The 24,349-nt window shown below is 47.8% G+C and overlaps 1 protein-coding gene across 3 annotated transcripts in view; it reads right to left on the minus strand.

Annotated features, from left to right (window-relative positions):
* STX18 (syntaxin 18) overlaps positions 1-24,349 on the minus strand; it is a 123,193-nt gene that overhangs the window by 33,869 nt on the left and 64,975 nt on the right. For 2 of the 3 annotated variants that reach the window (XM_045771369.2, XM_045771372.2), the window contains exons 2-5: positions 19,261-19,328; positions 8,228-8,343; positions 6,461-6,538; positions 6,230-6,296 (exon numbers count right to left, since the gene is read on the minus strand). In XM_045771369.2, the coding sequence (XP_045627325.1) occupies positions 6,230-6,296; positions 6,461-6,538; positions 8,228-8,343; positions 19,261-19,328 (329 nt within the window). The remainder of the gene's footprint in view (positions 1-6,229; positions 6,297-6,460; positions 6,539-8,227; positions 8,344-19,260; positions 19,329-24,349) is intronic. The other variant, XM_045771371.2, reaches the window with a different exon arrangement.

Consider the following 24,349-nt stretch of genomic DNA (forward strand, 5'->3'; position numbering starts at 1 on the left):
GGCTCTTGGTAGAAAGAAGATATTTTTGGTACAGAATATCATAGTACCATCATTTCAAAAGCGGCTTTCAGACTCAGGTGTCTGCTCTGGCACAGGCACTGTGCACTCCCACAGAGCTGGAAATGCCTCGCACCACCGTGAGCAAGCCATCCGCACACCCACATGGATATCTACTGGACATCAAGCCCCCGCTGCACCAACTGTGGTCCACAGGCCGGTACCAGACTACAAACGGTTTGTCACTGGTCTGCTACAGGAGAAGTGCAAAAACCAAGAGCAAGCACGTAGAGAGGTTTATGGCAATCTGACTGCCACACAGTCAGAAACACACCTGCTGAGCAGGGTACATAGATAGATCAGATGAACGCCGGTGGCGGGTCACCTGCAGCGTGGGCTGGGAACCTGACCTGCGCAGTGGGGTCCGCACCTGTCCACGATGGACTGCAAACAACACACAACAAAAAAGCGGTCCCTCACCTCAGAAAGCCTGTTGTGAGCCAAGGGTCAGCACACTTTTTCTGTAAAGGACCAGATGGTAACTATTTTAGGCTTTGTAGAACATACATGATCTCCATCTTGTATTCTTTTTTCCTTTTTTGTTTTACAAACCTTTAAAAACGTAACAACCATGTTCAGCTCGAGGGCTGCACGAAAACGAGCAAAGGCTAGACTTGGCCCACAGGCCATGACGTGCTGATGCCCTGTTCCAGAGAGTGAGTATGACCAAATCACGGATGGGGAAACAGGGAGAGGCTGGGAAGAGGGCACAAGCTTTCAGCTCGAGGATGAATAAGATCTGAGGATCTCATGTAGAACATGGTGACTACGGTGGATAATACCGTATTGTACAACTGAAACTGGCTGAGAGAGTAGAACTTAAACAATCTCACCCAAAAAAAGAAGAAAAAAAGACAAATATGTGAGGTGACGGGCGTGCTCCTGAACGAGACGAGCAGGAGCCGTTCCACAGCGTGCCCGTGTCTCAGATCACCACAGTGCACACGGTCAGGGTCTTACGGTGTCACGTCACTTATACCTCGGGAAATCTGAAGGTTGCAAAAGGGACAAATTCACATCGCATCGCATCACTTCGTGTCTTCCTTCGTCTTTGTCGTCCTCCTCCCTATCCCCCCCATCACTGGCAAAATTTATTGAGCTCTTACTACGTGCAGGGTCCTGGGTTAGGGGCTGGATTTTAAGAGGTAAAAGGCACAAGGCTGCACTCGCCAAGCTTCCAATCTGGTTGGGACTAGATAATAACACGAGCACCCTTGGCAAGGATCAAGTCAGTATGCGGAGTATGTGTCGCAAGAACGCCAGTGCCTTTTTTCAAAAAGGGGGAGGAAAAATGGAATGTAGTGAAATTTTGATCTTTTGTACCAGCTTAAGGGAGTAAATAATAAATTTACGGTCATGCACCCAGCCATGGGATTAGGCAGTATTTCCTGAAGTGCGTCTGCCCGTGATTCAAGAGAGAAGGCTCCACAGCGAGCAGGGCTTAGGAAAATGTAATCACGGCACGTGGCAACGTACAGACCTGAAGAACTCTGTACACTCAGTGTTCCTCAGGCTTGTTTGACCACGGAAACTGTTTTTAGAGTAACACTTAGGTCACCTCTGACACCTTAGGAAGTTCTCGCTTACGCTATCTTTCACTAGAATTAACAGTAGGATCTGCTGATATTCTGGAAATTAACTTCGAGCTCCATGGGGAAACACAGAAGGTGCCTCGGCCTCCTTCCGTAATGTTTCATATCAGCCAATGTGAGAAGGAACCACCATCTTTCAGACAGTAAGTTTGATCCTGCTCAAATCTCCCTTGAGACGGGAGAAAAGAGCCAAAAGTTCCCACTCTAAGAACACCCTTGTACTAGTTAAAGTGATGTGTTCAAATCTGAGCCCAAACCAGCAAACTTTAAAGCCAGGTCACCATGGGTAAATGACTCACCCTGGATAAGAAAGAAATAGCACTTTAAAGAGACAGGCCTAATATTTTAAGTTCAATCTGTTCCGGGACTCCTATCTAGTCTATTGTGGCCCCCCAGACAATCCTCTGAACTCGCAGAAAAGAATATCAGAGGTCTGTTCTGATTTCTAGATAGCCACCTTAAACCTCTTCCCCAAGAAAAAGCCAATCATATAGAACCTGATTACTTTGTGAAAAGGGGAAATGTTTGATTAATTCAAATAGCTTTTAGAGTGTATTCCCGGGAGGGCATGTGATAGCTCGGTTACAACTAAAATATTAGTGCTTCAAGGTGGTTAGGAGGATAATGGGCATATTTCAAACCCTTTTGGGATGACAAGGCCACTTGTGCCAATGCTGCGTCTAATAGTGGCCCACAACCTTCCCAACTTACAAGCTCTCACGTGTAGACCTGAGGAGCCAGGCATGAGTGACTACGCTGCATTCCTTCCTTCATTCAAGAACCATTAACTGAGCACCTACTTTGTGGCAGGCTCTGATCAAGGAGCTGGCATCACAGAGATGGAAGACACAGTGTCCCTGCCTTCAAAGGACTCACCGTCTCAGAGCAGGAGAAAGAAGAGACATGAGACCGCAGTAAAAGTTCTCCCCAGCCCTCACGTCCAGCAGAAGACAACTGGCAGCAAGTGCCACTGTCAACTCAGAGAGGACAGCTGCTAGGGGAACGGGAGAAAATGTCACACTTAACAACGGCGCTACCCTTCTAAGAAAACAGAGAGAACGGCAGAAAGATCAGCCGAGACTGCTTCTGGCTTAATGAGCAAAACATTTCACCCATTTTGGAATAAGCACCCTTTGCTATGAGAGATCAGCGTGTTATCACGACCCTGTATGAAAATAAATACCAGCAGAGAGTATCTTTTTTCCTATACTACGAAAGATTTAAAATGAACAATCAGACGGTTCCTTCACTAACAAATACGCTTTACTTCTGCCAAGAACAAAAGCAGCATGACACTAGCAACCCTGCCATAAAACAGGAGCATTTGGGTTTCTCGAATCTAGTTTATGAGAATGATTTTTCTCAATAACTATCACCAATCAAAACAAAATAGTACAAAAACAACCCACAAATCCAACTTGACAATAAACCTCTGAGAGTCAGCTTATCTCCAGGCAAGCAGTCATTCACTCACTCAACAGCCCTCGGTGAGTGGCGTCCCCAGACCAGGACAGCATCGTGCTGCATGAGGGACTCGGGAGGTCCAACAGCAGCTCTCCAGGAGCGTATGTGTTACACCGCCCATGACAGTGTGCAGAGAACCCACACAGAAAGGAGCCACCAGCACGGCCCGCGGGGCCGGGAAGTCTTTACAGAGCAAGCAACATCTTAATTGGGGCTGGAAGGATAAACAGGAGTTTGCTTGCCAGAGGAATGGGGGGGAGAAGGACAGAAAGTATAAGGATACGTGAAGGGCATTCTGGACAGAGAAATCAGCAAGGATTAAGGCACGAGCGTTCCAAGAACAAGGCCTCTTTAGAACACAAAGTCACATATGGTCAGGGCAGAGATCCACAGGGACCGAGTAAGAAGCAAAGGCTGCCATCTGATCATTGCAGGCCTTGAATGCCATGCTATGAAGTTGAGCTTTTGTAAGACACGGGAAGCGAGGGAGTGGTAAAATTATATGTATGTTTTAGGCAGTCGTCTTCTGGGACAAGGTGAGGAAAGAACTAGGAGGAGGCTGGACTATATTGTGTGGGTCACAGAGTTACTTCCCTCAAGGTCTTTTGCTCAAAGTAATTGGCACAGGTCAGCTATGCAGCAGGAGACAAGCCTATACTTGACTGTTGAAATGAGAACAACTCCCATCTGACTGATCTTAATTTGTCAAAACCTCTGCTGACAACTGGGAAGTGAGGAGGCAGCAGCAAAGCCTCTTCCCACTTTTACCTGGGGTACCTGCTAAGTCTCAGGAGTCAGGGTCCACTTGGGTGAGGAAGCAGCAACAGGTACCTCTCCTGCTGATGGGGGCAGGGGGCCAAGGGACTGCCACCCCGTGTGGATGGTAAGTCACTGGTGGCCAGGCCCACCCTTCTCCTGCAGGACGGCTCTGGGCACCCCTCCACCGGCACTCCTCCCCAAGCCGGGGTTGCTTTCTTCCTCTGTCAGCACTTTCCCAGACCCTCCTCTTTCCGCATCCAACACAAAGCCCATTGGTTTGAGAAGTCTGCCAAGTTACCCTGGCACTCAAACCTTGGTTCAGCCGTAACTCAGATTCTCCGGGCCTCCATGTCCTCAATAAAACCAGATACTAGTATTTATTATTAGCAGAGTAGTTGTGAGGCTCAAATGGAATTAACACACTGGCAAACACAGGGCGAATGCTCAATCGTAGATACCAGCCGAAATCAACATATGTTAACACTCAGAGCAAGCGCTTTACCTACCCCAGTGCATTTGTTCTCACGACCCAATAAGGGAGGTATTCTGAATTTTTCCATTTTACAAGGCAGGAAACAAAGGTGTAGAGAAGTCAAGCAATCTTCCCAGTCACACAGCTTGTAAGTGGCAGAGGCAGGCCTGGAACGCTGGCTGTCTGGCTATAGGGTGTGAGCGCCGAGGCGTGATGCCATGCTCCTCCACAGCTCCATTCTGCCCCCACCCCGCCCCCAGCCGGGGCCTAACTTGCTAACAGGCTAATTGCGACGTATCCTGATTAAGCTGGCTAATTTCTCATGTTTCTATAGCAACCCAGCCTGACTCTAAGCTCCTTGAGGGCAGAGACTTTATCTCTTACTCTCTCTGCCTATCCTCATCGCCTTGTTGTAATAAATAGTAATTATTTGCTAACAGATGACTTGACTCATCTACTTACTACCCCCCACAGATATTTCTATTTGCTGGCATTACAGTTTCAACCCTGTCTCACCAGTGCACACAAGAGTTAACACAGCAGGCCTGAGACTGCCCTCCTGAACAAGGCCCATGTGCAGGCTTGGCCCTGGGCTGGTATCTGGGAATTGGGACTGTGGGAGGGTTCCCATAACCCTAATTGCTGAACTGTTGCACAGACAGTGTGGTTTATGCAGAAACACCTGCCTTCCTGCCGCAAGTCTGGAATTTGGGCATGTGCCAACTAGGAGGTGCCTCTGTGACCAGCTCCCAGTGAAATCCCTGGCCAGTGAGTTTCCACTGGGCATTTCACACAATTGTCACAGGTCACACCCTGTGTGACTCCACTGCGGGGGACCCTTGGAAGCCCACTCCCGGTTTCCTCTGCACGTCACCCATTTCCCTTTGCCGCTTGCTCTGCACCCTCTCACTCTAATAGATCTCAGGCGCGAGTTCCGCAGGTCCCCCCAGCGCACCACCTAACCTGGGGCTGGTGCTGGGGGTTCGACACAATCAGAATTAAGACAATTTGTCCCCAAGTAGTATGTACTGTTACCTTCTGAAAGAATGTCCTAAAATCTTTCCAAGGCCAGTTTAGAAGGGGTCAAGAGTTGAAGCCTGGACCTAGCACTCCCTGCTTATTTTAAGAAGCCTATCTCAGGCTGGCTGAGCAGCGGCAAGGGAAGCAGCTTTGAGTCCCTGTGCTCTAGAAGCTGGCGTGCACTCCTACGGGGAGGACAGACGGGGAACAGACACGTGCCACGGGAGATACTGAAGTCTGGCTCCGCTGCTTCCTGGCTGTGTGGCCTTGTGCAAGTCCTTTAACGTCCTCAGCTGCAAAAGGGGGTTGACAACAGCACATGGCATTGAGTGCTCTGTTAGAAGGGAGGTGCATGCTGCAGATGACCTGAGGAACACCTGACAGGGGAGCACTGGCTGCTGTGCTCCAACTCTTGCCTCAGAAAAATACTTTGAGAGACAGCAAGGAAAGGCACTGGGGGCAAAGAGAAAGAGGTAAGATGGCAAAAACTGTGCCAACCACACGGGGTTCTTAACACAAGATGAGCTTGAGCATGAATTCTGAACCAACAAAGAGCCTGGGCTCAAAGCACAGCTCTGCCACCTCCTGGCTATGGGACCTTGGGTGAGTTAGCCAGCTTCGCGAGCGGCAGCCTCCCCATCTGGAAAATGAGGATAAGAACGGTACGTGCCCCACAAGGTGGCTGTGCGCTAATAACGAGTCTAGTACAGAGCCTGGCACAGCAGTCGGGGCTCTGTAAGTACTAGCTATTGCATTTTGTGAAGAAATCCAAGCGCTGTACGTTGCAAAGCATAAGGATTCTACAAACATTAGTTGCTATCATTACTATGATTAATTAAGGAACCCCAGCAGAGACAATACTTACAGTCTTTTCTTATCCACCACTCGTTTAACTCGGATGGCTCTCTGTTCTGAGTAAAGTTTACAAACTCCTGTTGTAGGGAAAACACCAGAACAGAGACCATTTAAAACCGCTTCACAGGCAAAGGTGTCATTAAGTATAAGGAGACACTACAGTCTTCAGCTAGCAAAGCTAAATTTTGCATCACGTCTATGGTGAAATGTCACTTTTGACCTTTAAGATAAAATGAAATACTTTTTAAGTAATCTTCGATGAAATCCAGAACCACGCCCCTGTGCTCCTTCACTTGCTGGGAGTGTATCTCCTTGTGAGCTGGAATAGAAAAGGACAGCAGTCAGGTCTCTGTGCTCGATTACATGGGGGAACAATTCATTGGCTTCCTCAGAACAGTTTCTTTATGGAAAGTATTTGTAAAAATACAGCGATAAAACAAGTCTCTGTCAAGTAACATTACATTTTTTAAAGAGGAAGATTTATTGGGCTTCGCAAGAGTAAAAGATTAAACCTGTAGAAAAACTACAGTCAAAGAATTTACGGTTTATTATAGCATGCAGGGATCGTACAGGAGGCGCCCCACTACTTGAGAGCTGACCCCGTTTGTCTTAACAGCGTCCGATGCTCAAGCTGACCTTCAAGTAACATGTATTTGAACCAAACTCAAGCCGCACACTACCCTGCCTGTCTGGGCTGTTTTTCAGCTTGGAATGCTCTGTCTTTGCCCTTCAGCCACTCCCATTCCGAGGGCCCCTTAGACATGGAGTCACACCTTCCTTCTCAAGGAAACCTTCCTCGACTCTCCTAGCCATAAGGATGCCTGGCTTCTGCAAACTATCACATCTGCTTCAGGTCCGTGCCATTCACTTTGGTAGGACAGCTCCCATCTTCTGAGAGGCTGAGTGCCTACCACATGCGGGCACTCTGATGGTACTGACACACACGACTGTGCGTGCGGAAGGCGATCTGGAGGCCTAGTTTCCACACAGAGAAACCAGCGAGGTTCAGAGTCAGTAAGAAGCCCAAGGTCACATGGTTTGGTACTTAATTGCTGGTTTTACTCATAATCATGTACTTCTAGGTTATTTCAATGACTGTTTAAGCCCTTACGGGTAGGGGACACAAATCATGTTTTTACTATTGCGCTGCTTAACCCAAGATTCACGTGAGGGATTCTGCGGATCCTGAGACTGTACACAAAATTCTGTGGGTATGGGTGTGTCTCTGGCAAGAACGTCTATAGCTTTCCTCAGACTCCGAGTGGCCCATCAGGGCAGTGACGGAAGCTTCCTAACACAAGCCGATGTCAAGCATTCAGCAGCATCTGGTCGCTCTGAGCTCTGTGCTGTTTAATGGAAACTGGATCTGCCTAAGCACATTACGAAAGGGTCAAGGAAGATCCATGGCTGGGGAAGCTGTCTCACGGCCCCAGTGAGAATGAGACATCAGTGAAGACGACGTGCTACTAACAACCCTGGTGCCGGCCATGGCGCTAAGCATGCGCTGAACTCAACTGAATTCCCCTAACAGCCCTAAGAGATACACCCTATAACTGTCTCCACTTTACAGCCAAAGAAACTGAGGCCCACGGCAATTGAGTGACTTGCCCCAAGCTGTATGGGTAGAACGCGGGTGGAGCTGAGGAGGGCACCAGGGTAGAGAGCTGAGAGCGCCCTCTTCTGTCCCTGTCCACACGCCGTTGACCACTGACCCCCTAAGTGCCACACAGAGCACAGGCGTGTGCACAATCTGTCTGCTTGTGCCCTTAGGAAATGTCTGGTTGTGCGTGGAGAGGTCCTTCTCACCTCCCTCCTCCCACCGTTTAACTTGAATCACAGCCTTTTTGTTACTTTTCACAGCTGATCAAGAAAAGAAGAATTTTAAAGTTTTGAAGCCTAAATCTGAATAGCAACACAAGAGAGAACTTGAGCTGGGCACGTCCTATGAATCCTGTCTGAGGCTTTGCAGAGTCAGGGCGGGCTGGCCACGTCTCTCAGAGCACCTCACCTTGAGTTCTCAGCTGCTGAATTGCTTCCGAGCAGGTCCTCATGAACGTCTGAGCATCCTGGTCTATCTGGTCCCGCTCTGTGTCTGTCATCCTTCCATATTCAGACATGACGTAGCTAAAAAAAAAAATTAAAAAAAAAGGTGGGACGGGGGACGAAATCTTAAAGCAGCAGCAAACGACCACAATGTTGTCTGGATGGCATGTGAAGGGAAGAGAAAGCTTTCCTATTGACGCGACATTTAAGCCGAGCCCACATGGAGAGGAACTGGCCAGGCTAAGAGGCGGGAGAACACCCTTCCTAGCAGAACCAACAGACATGAAGGCCGTTAGGTAGAAAAAGCTTCCTGTGGAGACCGAACTGGAGCAGCCAGTCCAGCGACGGTGAGGGGAGCAGGGAGTAGGGTCGGGGCGGCGGCATAGGCCTGAGGAGGAATGTGGGCTTTGACTGTGAGAACGACAGGGCAGCTACTGAAGGCTCTCACGTCACACGATGACAGAACTAGACACACATGAGGCACCCTGGGTGCTGCACGAAGAATCACGGGGGGCTACTGTCGGGAGGGCTTGAGATATATGTGGAAAACTGTTCCAGGGTGCCACTTTCTCCATGTTGACAAGGAGTCTTCAAGACTCACAACAGAAGAGCTTTTAGAAGTTTCGTCTCCCCCGAGCGTGACTGAGCTCGAGAGGGTGCTCGCCTACGCTGACGCAGCACCCGAAGCTCAGGGTATCACAGTCAGAGAGCCGTGCTCATCTTCCCAAGAGCTGGGGGGGGGCGCATTATTATTAACAGTGATGCTAGCGAGCCTAATTAAACACTCCGGACATTACAACTGAAGTTTAGCATCACAAAATATCAAGTTCAAAGGGACCTCAGATAATGTACAGACTCAACTCATTCCATTCCCATCCACTAGCCCTGCCAGCCCCACATCCCGAGACTAAAATACGAAGTCCTGATTGCCCCGACCCAACATGTGACCTGCTTCCTGACACTCAGCCCCCTCCCTGCACGCCGGCGACATTGGCTGCCTTGCTGCCCACGATCGGCCACGCGTGCTCCTGACCCTGCTGCAGCCTGGAATGTCTTCCAGCTGATGCTCTTCCAACAGATGTCCACATGCTTCCTCCTCATTCGGATCTCTGATCACAGCCAGCTTCCCTGACCACCCCCTGCACGGGCCACTGTCGCTGGTTCTTAAATGCCTATGCCGGATATTATAGTACTGTCTCTGAGATCCAAAGTCCCCTTCTACTCTGCTCTGCGGTACGGGGCTGGGGCACTCCAGATCATACTGCTGCTCTACGGCCATCCGTTCCTCGCCCGGCCTCGTTTTCCTTACAGCACTTAGCACTCCCTAAAATACGGATGTCGATCTCCTCCCAGGAGCACATAAGCTTCAGGAAAGCAGGGATTCTGTCCCTTTTCCTTTGTTTCCACAAAACCTAAAACAGTGTCCAGCACATAGTAGGTGTGCTAACAGTAGCTGAGCACTTAGGTGCACCAGACACTACCCTCAGTGCCTTACATGTACTTCATGGACTCACTTCAGCCTTACTCCATCCACTCATCCACTTCTACACAAACCCCCATACGTCAGGCACCGTGGCAGGGGCGGGTGGGGGGTCCACAGCTGGAACAAGGCTTACTTCTGATCCCCGCAGAGGGTGGGTACCAAACCACAGGGGCACTGACATAGAAACAAGGGGCACAAGGAACTGTCTGGATGGTGTTGGGCTGCAAGTGGACAGGGGGACCCACGGGGAGAGAGGTCAGTGTGTGCGGGGGAGATGTCAGGCAAGCAGAGAGGGAGACGCTCCCCACAGAGGACAGCGACTTACTACAAATGCCCGACCTGCAGGTCACTGTTGGAATGACCGTACGCCGTATGGTCCCCGTGAGGATAATCCTGAGTGTGAAAGGGAAAACAGGAGCGCACCAGGGGCTCCCTGCACACCGGGCATCCGGGCCGTGGAGCTCTCCGGGCTTCGCATCACTGCGAGGGGCAGCCTGCCGCCACCCGCACACAGTCAACGTCTCTACAGTGAGCGTCTAGCATATGTCTACTCTAGTTTTCAAAGGAACGTAGATGCTATTATGATAAATATACATTTATTTAAAACTGTACTGAATCTGCAAGAGCTGTTTCTCCAGTATCGCTAGGTTTCCCCAAAATACGATCATACGAATACTCCACTATCAACTGGAGAGGAGCCCTCGAGGTACAGAAGTTGGGGACGGCTGGCGTAGCCACTGAAGGATGAGGAACAGAGAGTCTGCGTTTTGCATGGGGTCGTCTGTGGTGGCTGGCCTGGGCGCAGATGCAAGAACCTGGGTGGTCTGGGTCACAGTTAAGGGAAGAGGCAAAGAGACTCTGGGCCGAGGCCAGGTCAGTGGGTAGGAGGCCAGTGGATCCGAGGAAGATTTACTAGGCGACGAGGACTGGCTGGCTGAGGAGGGAAAGGAGGAGGGCCCGGGGTCCAGGGCACGGCAGGCACAGGTGTGGAAGGACAGATGTTCCGGCGTCGGGTCAAAGACAGCACGGAAGTTTAGGACATGACAGATGAGGAGACGGAGCAACTTGAAAGAATTCAAACTCTTACTTTTCTGTGAGAATTTAAAAACAGCACCAGCTATATAATGGGCATTTGAAACATACTCATCAAAAGTAAGGAAGGCCTGCTGGTGACAGAGCCCCAAATTAAGTATCACAATAACAAAATTATTACTGTGTTGAAAAGGTTAACTATCTGGCAAATAAATTCCAAAAAAATATATTCTCATAGGACACGCATACAGAAATTCATCAAACTTTAATTTTATTTCCTTTATGAGGTACAGAGGGGTAATTTTATTACAGACCTCAATTTACCAAAATATTAGATTCAATTAAAGGAGACCAAGTTAGGTATAGGTCTGGATTAATCAATTTACTTCAAGGAAAAAGGAGGGGTAAAAATGGGTAGTAAGTTTATTTACTGGTTCAGAAATTCAAAGGAAGTTTTTTTTTTTTTTAATTATTTGGTTGGTCAGTATAAAGGGGCAAGTTCAAAATTACAAAATTTCATTGATCCTGTGCCTATTACTTTAATACGCAGTTAGATGCTTCCCGAGGATACAGAAGAGAGAGAATAGTGCACATGATTTTTTAAAAGAATTATTCATTTCAGAGAGAGAGAGAAAGAGAGCACGTGTGCAGGGGGAGGGGGGATGGAGGGTGGGCGGAGGGAGAGCGAGAATCTTGAGCTCACTCGCCCCTGAGCGTGGAGCCCAACGGGGCGCTCATTCTCATGACCCTGAGATCATGACCTGAGCAGAAATCAAGAGTCAAACACTTAAATGACTGAGCCACCCAGGTGCCCCAGTGTAAATGATTTTGTACTCTGTTTCAAAGGTTACTGAAAAGGTATGGACAAAAGTGAAAGGCTACAATCTTATTTTTGCTATAAATATTACCTAGGGGCAAGTACAGGACCCTGTCCACAGTATATGCCCAACAGACAGCACAGATTACCCTACTAATGTCTGGGCTGCAGATATGAACAAATATAGACCCTGCTCTCAATAAACACATCACCAGACTTCTGTATGTGCGTTTACATCACAATGGCTAACAGTTACATAAAGCCTTCCGGGCGTTAACACTACTCACTGTGCTAAGCACTTCACATATATTTACCCATTTAATTCTTAAAACTCCATGAGGTGGATACTATTACAATTCTCACTTTATATAGGAGGCAACTGAGGCACAGAGAGGTTAAGTAACTTGCCTAGGTCACACAGCTAGTAATTAGCAGAGTTGTAATTCAAACTAAAGCATCCTGGCTCTGGAGTCTATGCTCTTAACCACCACCCACGGGACCTCTCATGTCACAAAAGGGAACAGAGTTTAGGAGAGAGGATGTTTTTTTCCCCTTAGTTGATGGAGAGGAAGGTGATCTATGAACCAAATCTTGAAAGCCAGGATGTGGCCATGGGGAGGCAAGAGTGGACACTCAGGAAGTAACAGAATGGAATCAGGAGAGAGCGAGCCTGTCTGGAGAAGAGTCAGTGGTTCAATGTGGCCGGCGCACAAGACAGGTGGAGCAATGAGTTCTTGGTGGGAATCCAGCACTAGTCAAAGGAGTTTCATTCTGTAGCCACTGGAAGGGCTGGGCCTGATGTAGATGAATACGGCAGTATCTCATTAGATGGAGGAGAGGGGGAAATGGGTTACCGAAACGAGGCAGAGAAGCCTGCCTTATTCCTCTCTGGCTCCTTAGTGCTGTGTAAGAGGGAGGTGCCAGTGCATTTCTGTTGGACTGAATTTTAAGAAAGGAGCAATGGCAGAGTGTAGGCGCTGGCAAGGACTGGAAAGAGGAGATGGATCTGAGAGGTGAAACTGTCAGGAAGAGCACAGCATCATCAGAGCCTGGATGAGCAGCAGACATTGATGGAAACAACACAGAAGGAAGAGAAAATGAGGTGGAAATATGAAAGAAACCACGATTAACACTTGTCCTTACAATGCAGTTTGAAAGGACAGAAGTAACGCTCTGGAGACCAAATGTTCCATGACTGACACTTTGTTTTGATAAAAGAAACCAGGGCGAATGGACTTTTAGAACCATTTGGTGATAAAATCTGGAGAAACTAAAGGAGATTTTTAAGTAACAAAGGATGGCTTTCTGAAGTTCTAGGATCTATAAGGAGAAAGGGGAGTCACTGGGACATTCAGTGCAGCGGCCACAGACTGAGGCAGGCCGGAGACTACAAACTGAAAGACAGGAAGACAGTGGCGCCATCTAAAACCCCAGGAACAGACTGCTTTCACGTGACGGGCACTCAAAAAATGCTTGCTTGCGTGGATCTTGTTGAATTGATCTGACCGTTTTAATCCTAATCTCCGGGAAGGAGGGAAGGAGGCCGGGAGTGGGAGGCCACAGGGCCGAACTGTTGCAGTCAGAGCCAGAGACGAAGGAGGACCAGCAGCTAACCACTCACTGTTATAGCTGAGTTTAGGAACAAGTGAGAATCAGAGACACAGAGATCAAAATATTGGCTTTATCCTGATGACTCGACTCAGGTGGTCCCCGAATGGTGCCTACGAGTGTGCTCCGTGTCCCCGCTGCATGAGCCTTCCCGAGCTCCTGGCCGGCTGTTCCTTCTCTTCGCCTGCTCCTCCAACTGCCAGCTCCTCGAGCCCGTCCGCAGGGGGAGGAGCAAGGGCTTTCTGCTTTCAGATCACGCCCCCGGGCTGTCCCCCATCTTCCTCTGGGCCCACAGACACCACCCTCTCTCGGCCTCCCTTCGGCCTCCCACGGGTGGAGGCCCACCTCCTAGCTCTGCACCCCCCCGCACCCCCCAGCACCAGGGCGGCCCCTACAACACTCCTTCTCTCCCCTGCACCACGGACCTTTACAGAAGCATGGTGTGTACGCGGTGCCCAGAGAGCGCTGGCCCACAGTGAACCCTACTGTCACTAATGTATTAGTCACTAACAGCATTTTTTCCCTACTAGATCTTTCCCAGCAAATATGGTGTTATTTCTCCCAACTCGAACAAAACAAAACAAAACCTCTCAACTCCATGTCTCCTACCAGCTACTGCTAATCTCTCCCTTCATTTGGGTAAAACTTCTCCATGTTCCTGACCACCGCTTCCTGACTGCAATCCAGACAGGCTTTACTCTGCTCACTCCACCGCTGTCCTCGCTCGCCGGCTCAGCCCTGACCCAGTCCCTGTGCACACAGCGGACGGAGCCAATGACATCCCCTCCCTGACCTGGGCTCCTCCTCTGCCCTCCACGACTCCACTCCTGATTTCCTCCTACCACGCCCGGGGCTCATTTTCAGGCTTTTTGTGGACACCTCCTAGTGCCCCGAACACTAAAGATGGACAGCTCGCAGCTCGGTTCCTGCTTCTCTTCGCTGTCAACACTGCTCGCCGGATGAGTCAGTCTGGTCTTGTGGCTTTAGCAGCACAAATACCAGTTTTATGCTTGTAAGTCTCAAACTGCCATCTCAGCCTGAACCTCTCCTAGAACTTGAGACCCAAGTACCTAACTGCCTGCTCAACAACTCCACCCGGATGTTGAATTCGCCTTGTGAACGCCCCACACGCAGCCTGCCCCCCTCCCCCCCCCCCCCCGCTCGCCTCAAACCTACTCCTGCCACAGGCCCCCCCACCCGTGCGGACAGCACTTCTGGTCCTTCCTGCCGCTCAGGTCCCACACCTCAAGTCCTCCCAACCCCTCTTTTTCTCTCCCAGCTCCCGTCTAATCCATCGACAAATCTCTTTGGCTCTACCTTCAGAGTATTTCCAGAATCTGAACTCTTGTTATCACACTCACGGCTACGTCTCTGGTCCACAGCACTGACATCCCTCGCCTGGACTGAGCTGTAGCCTCCCAGCATGTCTGCTGCTCCAGCCGATCCCCACGGACCTGCCATGCTGATCCTGTTTCAAAGGAAGTCATGTCCTATCGCTCCTCCACGCAAGACCTTCCCATGGCTTCCTACCCAGCAATAAAAACCAAGGTTCTTGCAAAAGCAACAAGATCCTTCAGCTGACCTACAAGAGCTGGCTCCTACAGTCTCTCTGGGCTCATCTTCAGCAATCCCTCATCCTTCCTGCTGCCATCACACCAGCCCCCTTGCTGCTCCTCCATCAGGATCTTTATACCTGCAGGCTGCCTTCTTCTGGAATGTTCTTTCCCCAGATATCTATATAAACTGATCCCTTACTCCTTTCAGGTGTTTACTGAATGTCCCCCTCTGAATGAGGCCTTCCCTAACCCTCCTTTATAAGACTGTTTCCTGACAGGTGCTATCTACTTCCCCACCCCCCTGAAAGCACTTATCCAGCTCTAACATTCTACACAGTGTACTTTTTAATTTTGTTTCTTCTCTGTCTTCCCCCACAAAAATATAAGTTCCACAAAGGCAAGGACTTTCGTCTGTCTGTTCACTGCTGTATCCCACCATCAAAAGCAACGCCTAGGATTTGGCGGGCTGATAAATCAGTAGATCGTAATCATTTTTTGAATGGCCTGACTCAGTGCATGCAGAACAGGCTTGACATACAGCTGCAGCTGTGCTCCTTAGAAGCCCCTCCCCCAGTTGATTTTATCCCACCCCCAAGATCTGCAGGCGCTTCCAGAGCCTTCCTTCCAGAGCCTTCCCCGGAAAAGCCACTGCCTCTATCCTCATGACAGGTCCCTCCCAAGAGAAAAGGGAGGAGTGAGCTCTGGGTTCTCAGTCCCAGCCACCAGGTAAGCCTCCTTTCCTCTCTGGATAAGGCACCTTCCTATTCCCCAACCCCAGCTTTCTGGGGGACAGTTGGAAGGACAGAAGGAAGCCCCTGGGTTCTTGGAAAACAGATGGCCCTACCCTCAGTGGAACTTGGAAGAGTGCGAGATGAGTGTTTTCCTATCCCAACACTCCCTAGCTTCTCGTTTGCTTACCTAGTTTGGCTTCACATGGTAATGCTAGGTAATGCTAACAGAATGTGCCCTACATAAGGCACGGGCTCCATCCCTCCACCCCAACCCCCCAGTCAAAGCAGGGGAGAGCGAGCGGGGAGAAGGGGGGCCTCCAGCCTTGGGCTCCTCCCTAACAGAAGCGATCTCATCAGAAATGGAGGCGAGAGGGGTCAGGGACAAGTAAACAAGAAAGGTACTTACTTCCAAGTGAACATGCACCCCGTGGGCGGAACGGACCTATAAATGACTAATTCCAAGAACATTAGATTAACATCCTCCTACTCTATATTTTGATTTAATAGAAACTCAGCTCAGTGAAACTGAAAAGGTCTAAAGGTTAATTTGATAAAACTGATCACTCAATTAAAAGGTGATGTTCCTTTAGAAACATTATACATTAACCTTTTAAGCTGGAAATTGACGAAACCAAAGAAGTTTTCCCCTCAAGTGGTATTGTTTTGTTGCCAAGACATTGCAGAAAAGGTACATCCACCAGAAGTGGAGACATTATTTTTAATTAAAATCATTCAAGAGATCCAGCCAGAGGCTACCTCCGTTGCATGCTGTTCTGCTCTAGTAAAATGTCATTACTAAAAAAAATTAAATGGGTCAATAAAGTCTGAGCTCTACATTATGGAAAAAATTACAGCTTCCTAATTATGTCAAACTAACATAGCTTTATGGGTCTGAAGGCAATTTTTCTTTCAATTCCACATTCGTACTCCATCCAAAATGTTCCCGGCCAAGGCCAGCACACTGCACTGGGAGGCAGGAGCAATGAACAGGCAGGCTGCAGACCGTCCACCATCGTCTGGAGGGGGACTTGATGGGAGCCAAGAAGGGCAGCCCTTCTCCATCCGGAGAGATGCAGATCACTGAGAGGATGCCTGCTCCCCAGTCCTCATGTTTCTGCATGAATCAGCTACCCTGGTGTGACCCCAAGTGCCTTCTTCAGCCCCCTGGCACGGAAGAAGGGGGACTTCTCTGATCGGTAAGCTGGCAGAGGGAACCAGGCACAGACAGGGACATGCACACGCACCCCGCCATGGCTCCCTGCTCACTCTCCTCTTCGAGATCTGCTTGCTTACAGGCCCTGCTGCCCTCCTCTCTCTCATATGCCAGAAAGGGGGCTGCCCCTGATCTCTGTGCTCCAGGGATTGCGACCGTTCAGTGGCAGGAACGGCTGAGTGAGTCTAATTCCAGAGCCTTCGATAAGGCTGCCCACTCTCAGACCTAAGCTCTGCCTGCCACCCTAGGTTTTACCGGTGATCAAGTTGGTCACTCGTCCATCTCCATCATGTTGATCTGACCCCTGCAATCCCACCTCTCTCCTCTCTCTCTCCTTCCCTCCCTTCCTCCCCCCACTCTCTGGCAGGTTGGAGAGGTGTGCTCTTTTCTAACTGCCCACCCCTACAACTTCATCATAGGTCACATGGGGTCCAGTCCGGTTACCCTTCACCAAGGGCCTTCTCTGTGTCAGGAACTTGCACACATCTCCTCTACTCCTCAGAAGAGCATCATCCACATTGAAAAAAGGAAACGAGCACGAGATGTGAAGTGAGCTCTAGACACTCACATCACTAATACCTGGCAGAAGTGAGGCTGAACTTTGGTGTGCCTGACCGCCCCCCCTCCCAAGCCCCTGCTCTGGCAAAGGGACCACAACAGGGACAGGAGTGGAATGCAGAATGCACGAGCTGGCAATGGGAAAAGGAGTAAAAGACTGAGTTTCCATAATGAGGTGACAGATTCGTCAAGACTCAGAAAGCCTCAGGAACTAGATTTCTACCTGATGCTCAAGCCACACAACCAGTAAGTGGCAGAGCGGGACCCGCCCCGGAGATCCCGCGCATCAGTCTGAGCGCCCGCTGCCCGTAGCTGGGAAACAGGAAGCCCTGGGCCAGCGGCCGGCTGTCCTGGGTGACATCAGGGAGAGGACTTGGAGTGCTCTGCAGGCACGGACACACAGTGTGTGGGAGCTGAGGAGAAGTACATGCCTGAATATCTCTATTCTAATCACAAGTTTGAAACTATGGCAAAGTTCCAGAACAGCACCCTTGTACAATAATCTTATAAATGCATGGAAATGCATTGCATTTCAATGATACTGTCTTATGGGAATCTCTCAACTAGCCGGTGAGGGATTATCAACCCCTCTGTTTACAGCAGGACTCCGCAAGCTTTTTTTGCAAAGGGCCTGATAGTAAATACATTCAATTTTGCAGGCCATGTAGTCTGTCACAGCCATTTAGCTCTGCTGTTGTAGCGAAAAAGCAGCCAAAGAGAACATGTCAATGAATGGGTTTGGTGGTGTTCCAATAAACTTTATTTAGGGACACTCGAATGTGAATTTAAATTTAATTTTCATATGTGATGAAATCTTGTTCTTTTCCCCCTGCTGTTTAAAAACTATTCTTGGTTCACAGGCTGTACAAACACAGGCAGCAGGGTGGACTTGGCCTCCAGGTGGTAGTCTGTTGACCCCTGGTTTAGAGACGACACTGGGTTTTACAGATTGACTTTCTCAGGTTCACGAGGCCAATAAGGGAGTGGGGTGGCCTGAACTAACCAACATTTAACATTCGCCTTGTTGGATGCCTTTTCAAGGCCAAGGGAAGTGAACAATGGATTCCCATGAAGGGCCTCTACAAACACTCATGTAACCTAAGTTGTCGGGTACTCCAGAAAGGAGCTGGACAGAGGAGGTTTATGCCAGTTTTGTTAAGCTTTCCAAAATGTCTACATCTTCCATTTTTATGGACTATAAAATTAGTACTTGCTATCCATGTATACCTCTGGAAATGAAATTTACACTGCCATCTAGTGTTGAGCTATTATTTTAACTGAAAACTTAAAAATAAGGTCTTCTTGGTACTATTACTATGCACTAAGAGTAATTTACTACATTCCAAAATTATATGATGAAATACACTTAGAAGTGTAACATTGCCAATGATGACATTTCATATGCCCCACCGACCTTCTCATTAATTCACACAGGACACTTGAAGTGCAGTCCTATGGAAGACGGGCTGCGCCATCGCCAGGTGCAAATGGAGCTCAGGGAAGCGCAGGGGACAAGGCATCTGCACCGTAATGCCCCTGCATCTGCTGAGAGCTGGAGTCTACTCCAGAACCCATTTTGGAAGTCTCAGTCAAAATGCTTTCCTCCTTTGAAAAAGCAACCTAACCAAACCCTCTCTAGATGCAAGAGTTTACACGACTTGCATCGTTCCATCGTCTGTTCAATAGCATGTACTGAGAAACTGTCTCATTTGTGTCTACATGTTTCACAACATCCGTGGTACATACAGAGATACAAACATGTAGGAGCAACAGCACGGAAGATCACACTGGGGATATCATGACCCCAAGGGCATGCAGGCTAGCAGAGCCTACCCTGGATACGAGAGCTCCCTCCTGCTCCGCAGACACCACCACCAAACTGATCCTCCCCAAGACAACTCTGAGTTAGTAAGTAAAAAGTAAGGACAAAAGGCTCAAAAGGAACATATGTATGGGAAAGAATTTAGTCACCGAAGCCACAGTAAAAAGTACGCGCTTACCTATATGCATTAATATAATCTTTCCTGTGTTCCAGAAGAAAATCTCTCAGTTTGCCAATGTGTGAAATCTAGAATAAAAGAAAGCAAAGAGTTTATATAGACAGATATGTTACACTCACCTGCAATAAATTTTAAATTAATAGAGGATGGAATGCAGGTTGTAGACAAATTTTGAAGCTACACATTGGACAACTTCAGTTTTGGGTTCTCATATATAGCTGAGCCTTGAACATCAAGGCAGGGGTAAGGGTGCCGACACCCCCCCCCCAGAAAATCCTTATATAACTTCTGACTCCCCCAAAACTTAACTATTAGTAGCCTGTTGACCAGAAGCTTTACCAATAACATAAGCAGTCGGTTAACACATATTTTGTATATGTATCATATACTGTATTCTCACAATAAAGCAAGCTAGAGAAAAAAAAATGTTACTAAGAAAATCATAAGGAAGAGAAAATCCATTTACAGGACTGTACTGCATTCTCAAAATAAAATCACGTATAAGTGGGCCCACACAATTCAAACCCATGTTGTTCAAGGGTCATCTGTCATCACTAGCTTGTTGATTAACTTTCCCAAAGTCACCCGCATTCCTGGGCCTTGGTCTCTCTTTGACAGTTCCTTTTTCCTTGTAAGTGTTGTGATACGATCGAACATGTTAGGAAGAGATGATCTCTAAGGAACTTTGAGATTAAATGAGATAATGCATGTCTAGTAACTATACAGAATGTGCTCGATAAAGGCCAAATCCTTTTCTTATCTAAAGGATATCTAAAATTTTATAGACAAATACTCCTTCTTCCGAGAATCCTGGGGATGGATTCTAAGGTTGGAAATATCAAGTTTATAGACAGGGCCCCACAGAGCAGCACAGTTAAAAGCTTCACGGGCAACAAGGGATACCTACAGAGCAAACCTCCATCTTCCCAAAGGCCTACTTGCCCAGATGAACAAAAAGGACACAAAGGTACAAAGGACTCGTCATGGCTGGTATCTAGTGTAATAAAACCCTACCCCAAAGCACCTGCCTACGTGTCAGCATGTGGAGCTAGGGATTACAGAATAAGTAAAATAAAATAAAAATAGGTAGGAAGGAACCTACAACCATGGTTGACAAAGACAAAAGTGTTTCCAGAAGGAAAGAATGATTAACTAAGCCGGTGGCCTGCTCTGTCCTTTGACCACTGCTCACGCTAGCTTCCTCCTAAGGCCCTTTGTACTTATTCCAAACGTACATAACCCCAGCCTTGAAGGGTCCGCTGAACTTTCATCTTTTCCATGAAAGTTTTTCTGTCAAGGCCAACTCAGGCTAATTTTCGCTTTGCTTTCAACTTAAAAGCACTTCTGCATACCACCCACGTGGCACAAAGTTACACACGGCCCTCTGGCTGCTCCATCAGTGGGATTATGAACCATGCAAAGAGGGGCTGGGCTGCTGCCCTGCAGTTCTGAGCACAACACGGAGCACAGAGGGTGGGCACTAAGTATCTGTGGAACAAGTATGTGTCTAAACACAAAGATAGTATTTATCACAAAGGAGACATTCAGCATTTGGCTGCAGATAGGTCAATAGGAGTTCAGTTGAATTTCCCACGAAGTCTAGATAAATAATAAATACCGTTCAGAAAAGTACCTTCAGGCATTTGAAGAGCAGGACTCAAACTAAAAATGAAGTATGGCCATAACATTCACTCACTTACTGGGTAACAAACAAGGGTTGAGAGTCTGCCTGAGATCCCTGGCCCTATGAGGTACTTTCTCTCCCCTATCTGTGGCCCTGTTGTGGGCACGGACAGCACAGTTCTCTAATATTAACCAGTTTGGGAAAGTGAACCTCACAGAAGCTATGTGATTCATCCAAGGAGACACACGCAGTGTGTGGCAGAGCTTAAAAATAAACTCAGGACAGTCTGACTTCAAGTTCAGCATATTTTTCTGTACAACAAAGCTGCCTTCCTTACACCTTATTCCTATTTTCCACTTAAATGCATTATAAAATCTGACTCTTAAGGCTGTGGGGAAAATATTTAAGGGAAGTACAAACAAGGTGTTTACCGCACCACATATAAGATTTGATCGTTACTCTCCTGTTTTAACTTTCAATGGTTTCTATCCCCTTCCCCAACCCCTACCTACAAGGGGCCAGGTAGACAGCACATGAGTAAAGCAAGGGAAGTGGATGGCTGTAGTACATTTGGCAGTGGTGAATTCTGGATAAAATACGCTGCAGCCAAAGGAAGCAGCTCTGCGGCTGATTTGCCAAAGGGCAGCCAACCGTAACCTCTGGGCCTAAACAATGGGGTCAAGTCCAAATTCCCATAGAGCACTCAAGGCCCTTCACGGTCCAGCTCCAAAAGTCCCGTGTGGCCTCAGTCCCTGCCACACTCCCTACCAGGCTCCAGGCTCCAAGTCCCAAGGCTTCCTAACACGCACACCCAGACGGTTCTCCCTTTCCCTGGAATACCCTACCCACCTCCCTCCTTCGCAAACTTCTCTTTCAACACGCTCTTTTCTTCCCTACTCTGCATTCCCAGGCACGGCCAGACCCCACTCACCCACAGAATGTGGCACATATACCCATTTCAGCACCCCTTCCTTCGAGAGGGCTGCAACGACTCATTTCAGACTGACTTGCCTTCACCAGACGGCCAGCTCCTAGAAGGTGAAGGGTCGTTTCTCTTTCCTGTGCTTGTCAGGCACAGTTCTTGGAGCAAAGGAGAGACTCAAAAACTTTCACTACATGTTGAATAAACAGTGGGTACTGAATAATCGCCAAAGGATTATATTTACTGTTGCAGACAGAGTAAAACCACCCTCGCCCCCAAAGTCATCCAAGGTATAATCCCTGGAACCTGTTACTGTATTATGTGACAGGGCAAAGGACAATTAACGTAGCAGATGGAATTAAGGTTGCTCATCAGTCGACCTTAAAATAGGGATAATAATAGATTAACCATCTAGGTGGGTAGGCCCTGTATAATCACAAGGGTCCTTAACTGTGGAAGAGGGAGGCAGGAGACAGAGGCAGCATGACACAACGGGAGAAGGACTCAATCCAGCACTGCCTGCTTTGAAGACGGAGGGCAGGAGCCAGGCAACGTGGTCCGCCTCTGCAAGGTGGGAAAGGTAAGGAAATGGATTCTCCCCTACTGTCTCCCCAGAAAAGAACATGGCCCTGCCAACACCTCGTTTTCAGCCTAGGAAGTCCTATTTTGGACCTCTGCCTACAAGACCATAAGATAATAAATTTTTGTTGTCTGAAGCCACTGGATTTATGGTGATTTGTTACAGCAGCAAGAAGAAACTAATACAGCTTGTCCTAGTTTAAGCTGCTGTGACAAAATCCCACAGGCTGTGTGGCTTGCAGTAGGATGACACAGTCCCACAGTTCTGGAGGCTGGGAAGTCCTAGATCAAGGTGCCAAGAGATCCGGGGTGTGGTGAGAACCCTCTTTCTAGTCTGCATACAGCCCCATGTGGTAGAGAGGTGTCACCTCTCCCAAGTCTCTTCTTAAAAGGGCACTAATCTCATTCATGACCTGATCACCTCTCACAGGCCCCACCTCCCACCATATTACACTGGGGATTAGGGCTTCAACATATGCATTTGGGTGGGGGGTGGACAAAAATATTCAAAGTAGGTTGACAGGTTTTTGGTTTTTTTTGTTTTTTTTACGAGCCATAAAGTTTTCCATAAAAAGTTTTAACAAGCCCAAAGGCTAGATCCACTGCCCACTCCCTCACTGCCCTCCACCCCCACCTTTAACTAGCTGGGGTCTACCAGGATGCCATGGTGCAAGGGGATGAGTGCCAGCAGCAAGAAGGCCCCACACGCATCTCAAAAAACATAATTGAGGTTTCATGTGAAGTATAACAAATGTGATCCCAATTTCTTACATTCTGTAATGGCAAATTTCTATAAAATAAACTTATTAAAACAAACTGAAGCTTGTTCAGTATTAAATGGAATTCTTGGTAAATCAAGAGGTATTAAGTAATTACTGACTTAACAATATCATCTGTATAACTCAATACTTAACGTGAGTATAATGAACGAAATAATATTTCAAAAGCATAAATGAAAATAAATGAGCATTAAGATTTCTGTAGGTATTTGACAGCCTTGAAATTCTATTAGATTCCTAAAATAAATACACACACACACAAATCACAACAAATCAATACAAAAAAAATCAATAGGTCTTTGATTTATCTAAATAGACACCCTTAAGTCCCAAATAGCATTATATGATAGCGGGCTATCTTCATCATGAGCGATTTGACAGTTTAATCACATGACCACCACTATCTTTATAAAGATCCTTGGCCAAGCTCTGTTTACTGTTGTGCTTAGTCCCATTTTTGACAATAAACTGCCAAAAATAGTATATTATATTTCATATGATTCTGATATGGCCTTTATGTTTTCAAATTTTTAGAGGTTGAGTACTTGTATGCTTTCAATTTTAAATGCTTCTACACATAGTGCTAGTTTTAAAAGAACCACCTGTATGTGTGTATCCAAAGAGAATCCCTCTTACTTTTAAAAGGAAAAAGGCCATTCCACTGTCAAGTCTGACATGGAAATCAAAGTAAAATGAAAGTTTTATTGCCCTGTAAAGATCTAAAACTAGTGTCAATTTCTTAGTCTTGGAATCACTGAATGACACGGGGAGGAAAGTAGGGAGAGGGTCCTGGGAGGAAACAAGAGGTCAATGGAGAAGTCTGTGGGACCAATGGGTGACTAAATGCAGGGGCTAAAAACAGGGAGCATTCTGGGGACTAAGCCACGCTGTGGGGTGAATCACAACCTTGGGCAGATGAGGGACACACCGTCTTCATAGCTCTGTGCCTTCATGACTGCTCTTCCTCTGCCTGGAACAGCTTTCTCTATTCCAACCCCATGCCACCAGAAGAATTCCTGTTCATCCTTCCAGGTTCCAGTTAAATGTCACCTCCTCCACGAAGCCTTCCCTAACACCTTCCTTAGTATTTTATAAATACCCGTCAGCACTTTCCACAGAACATTAGAAGTATTTATCTGTGACCCCCCCCAATAGACTTCAACTGAATTCCTTGAGGTCAGGATC

Source organism: Ursus americanus, chromosome 8, assembly GCF_024610735.1.
Source record: "Ursus americanus isolate L20-20 chromosome 8, mUrsAme1.1.p, whole genome shotgun sequence".
Lineage (NCBI taxonomy): Eukaryota > Metazoa > Chordata > Mammalia > Carnivora > Ursidae > Ursus > Ursus americanus.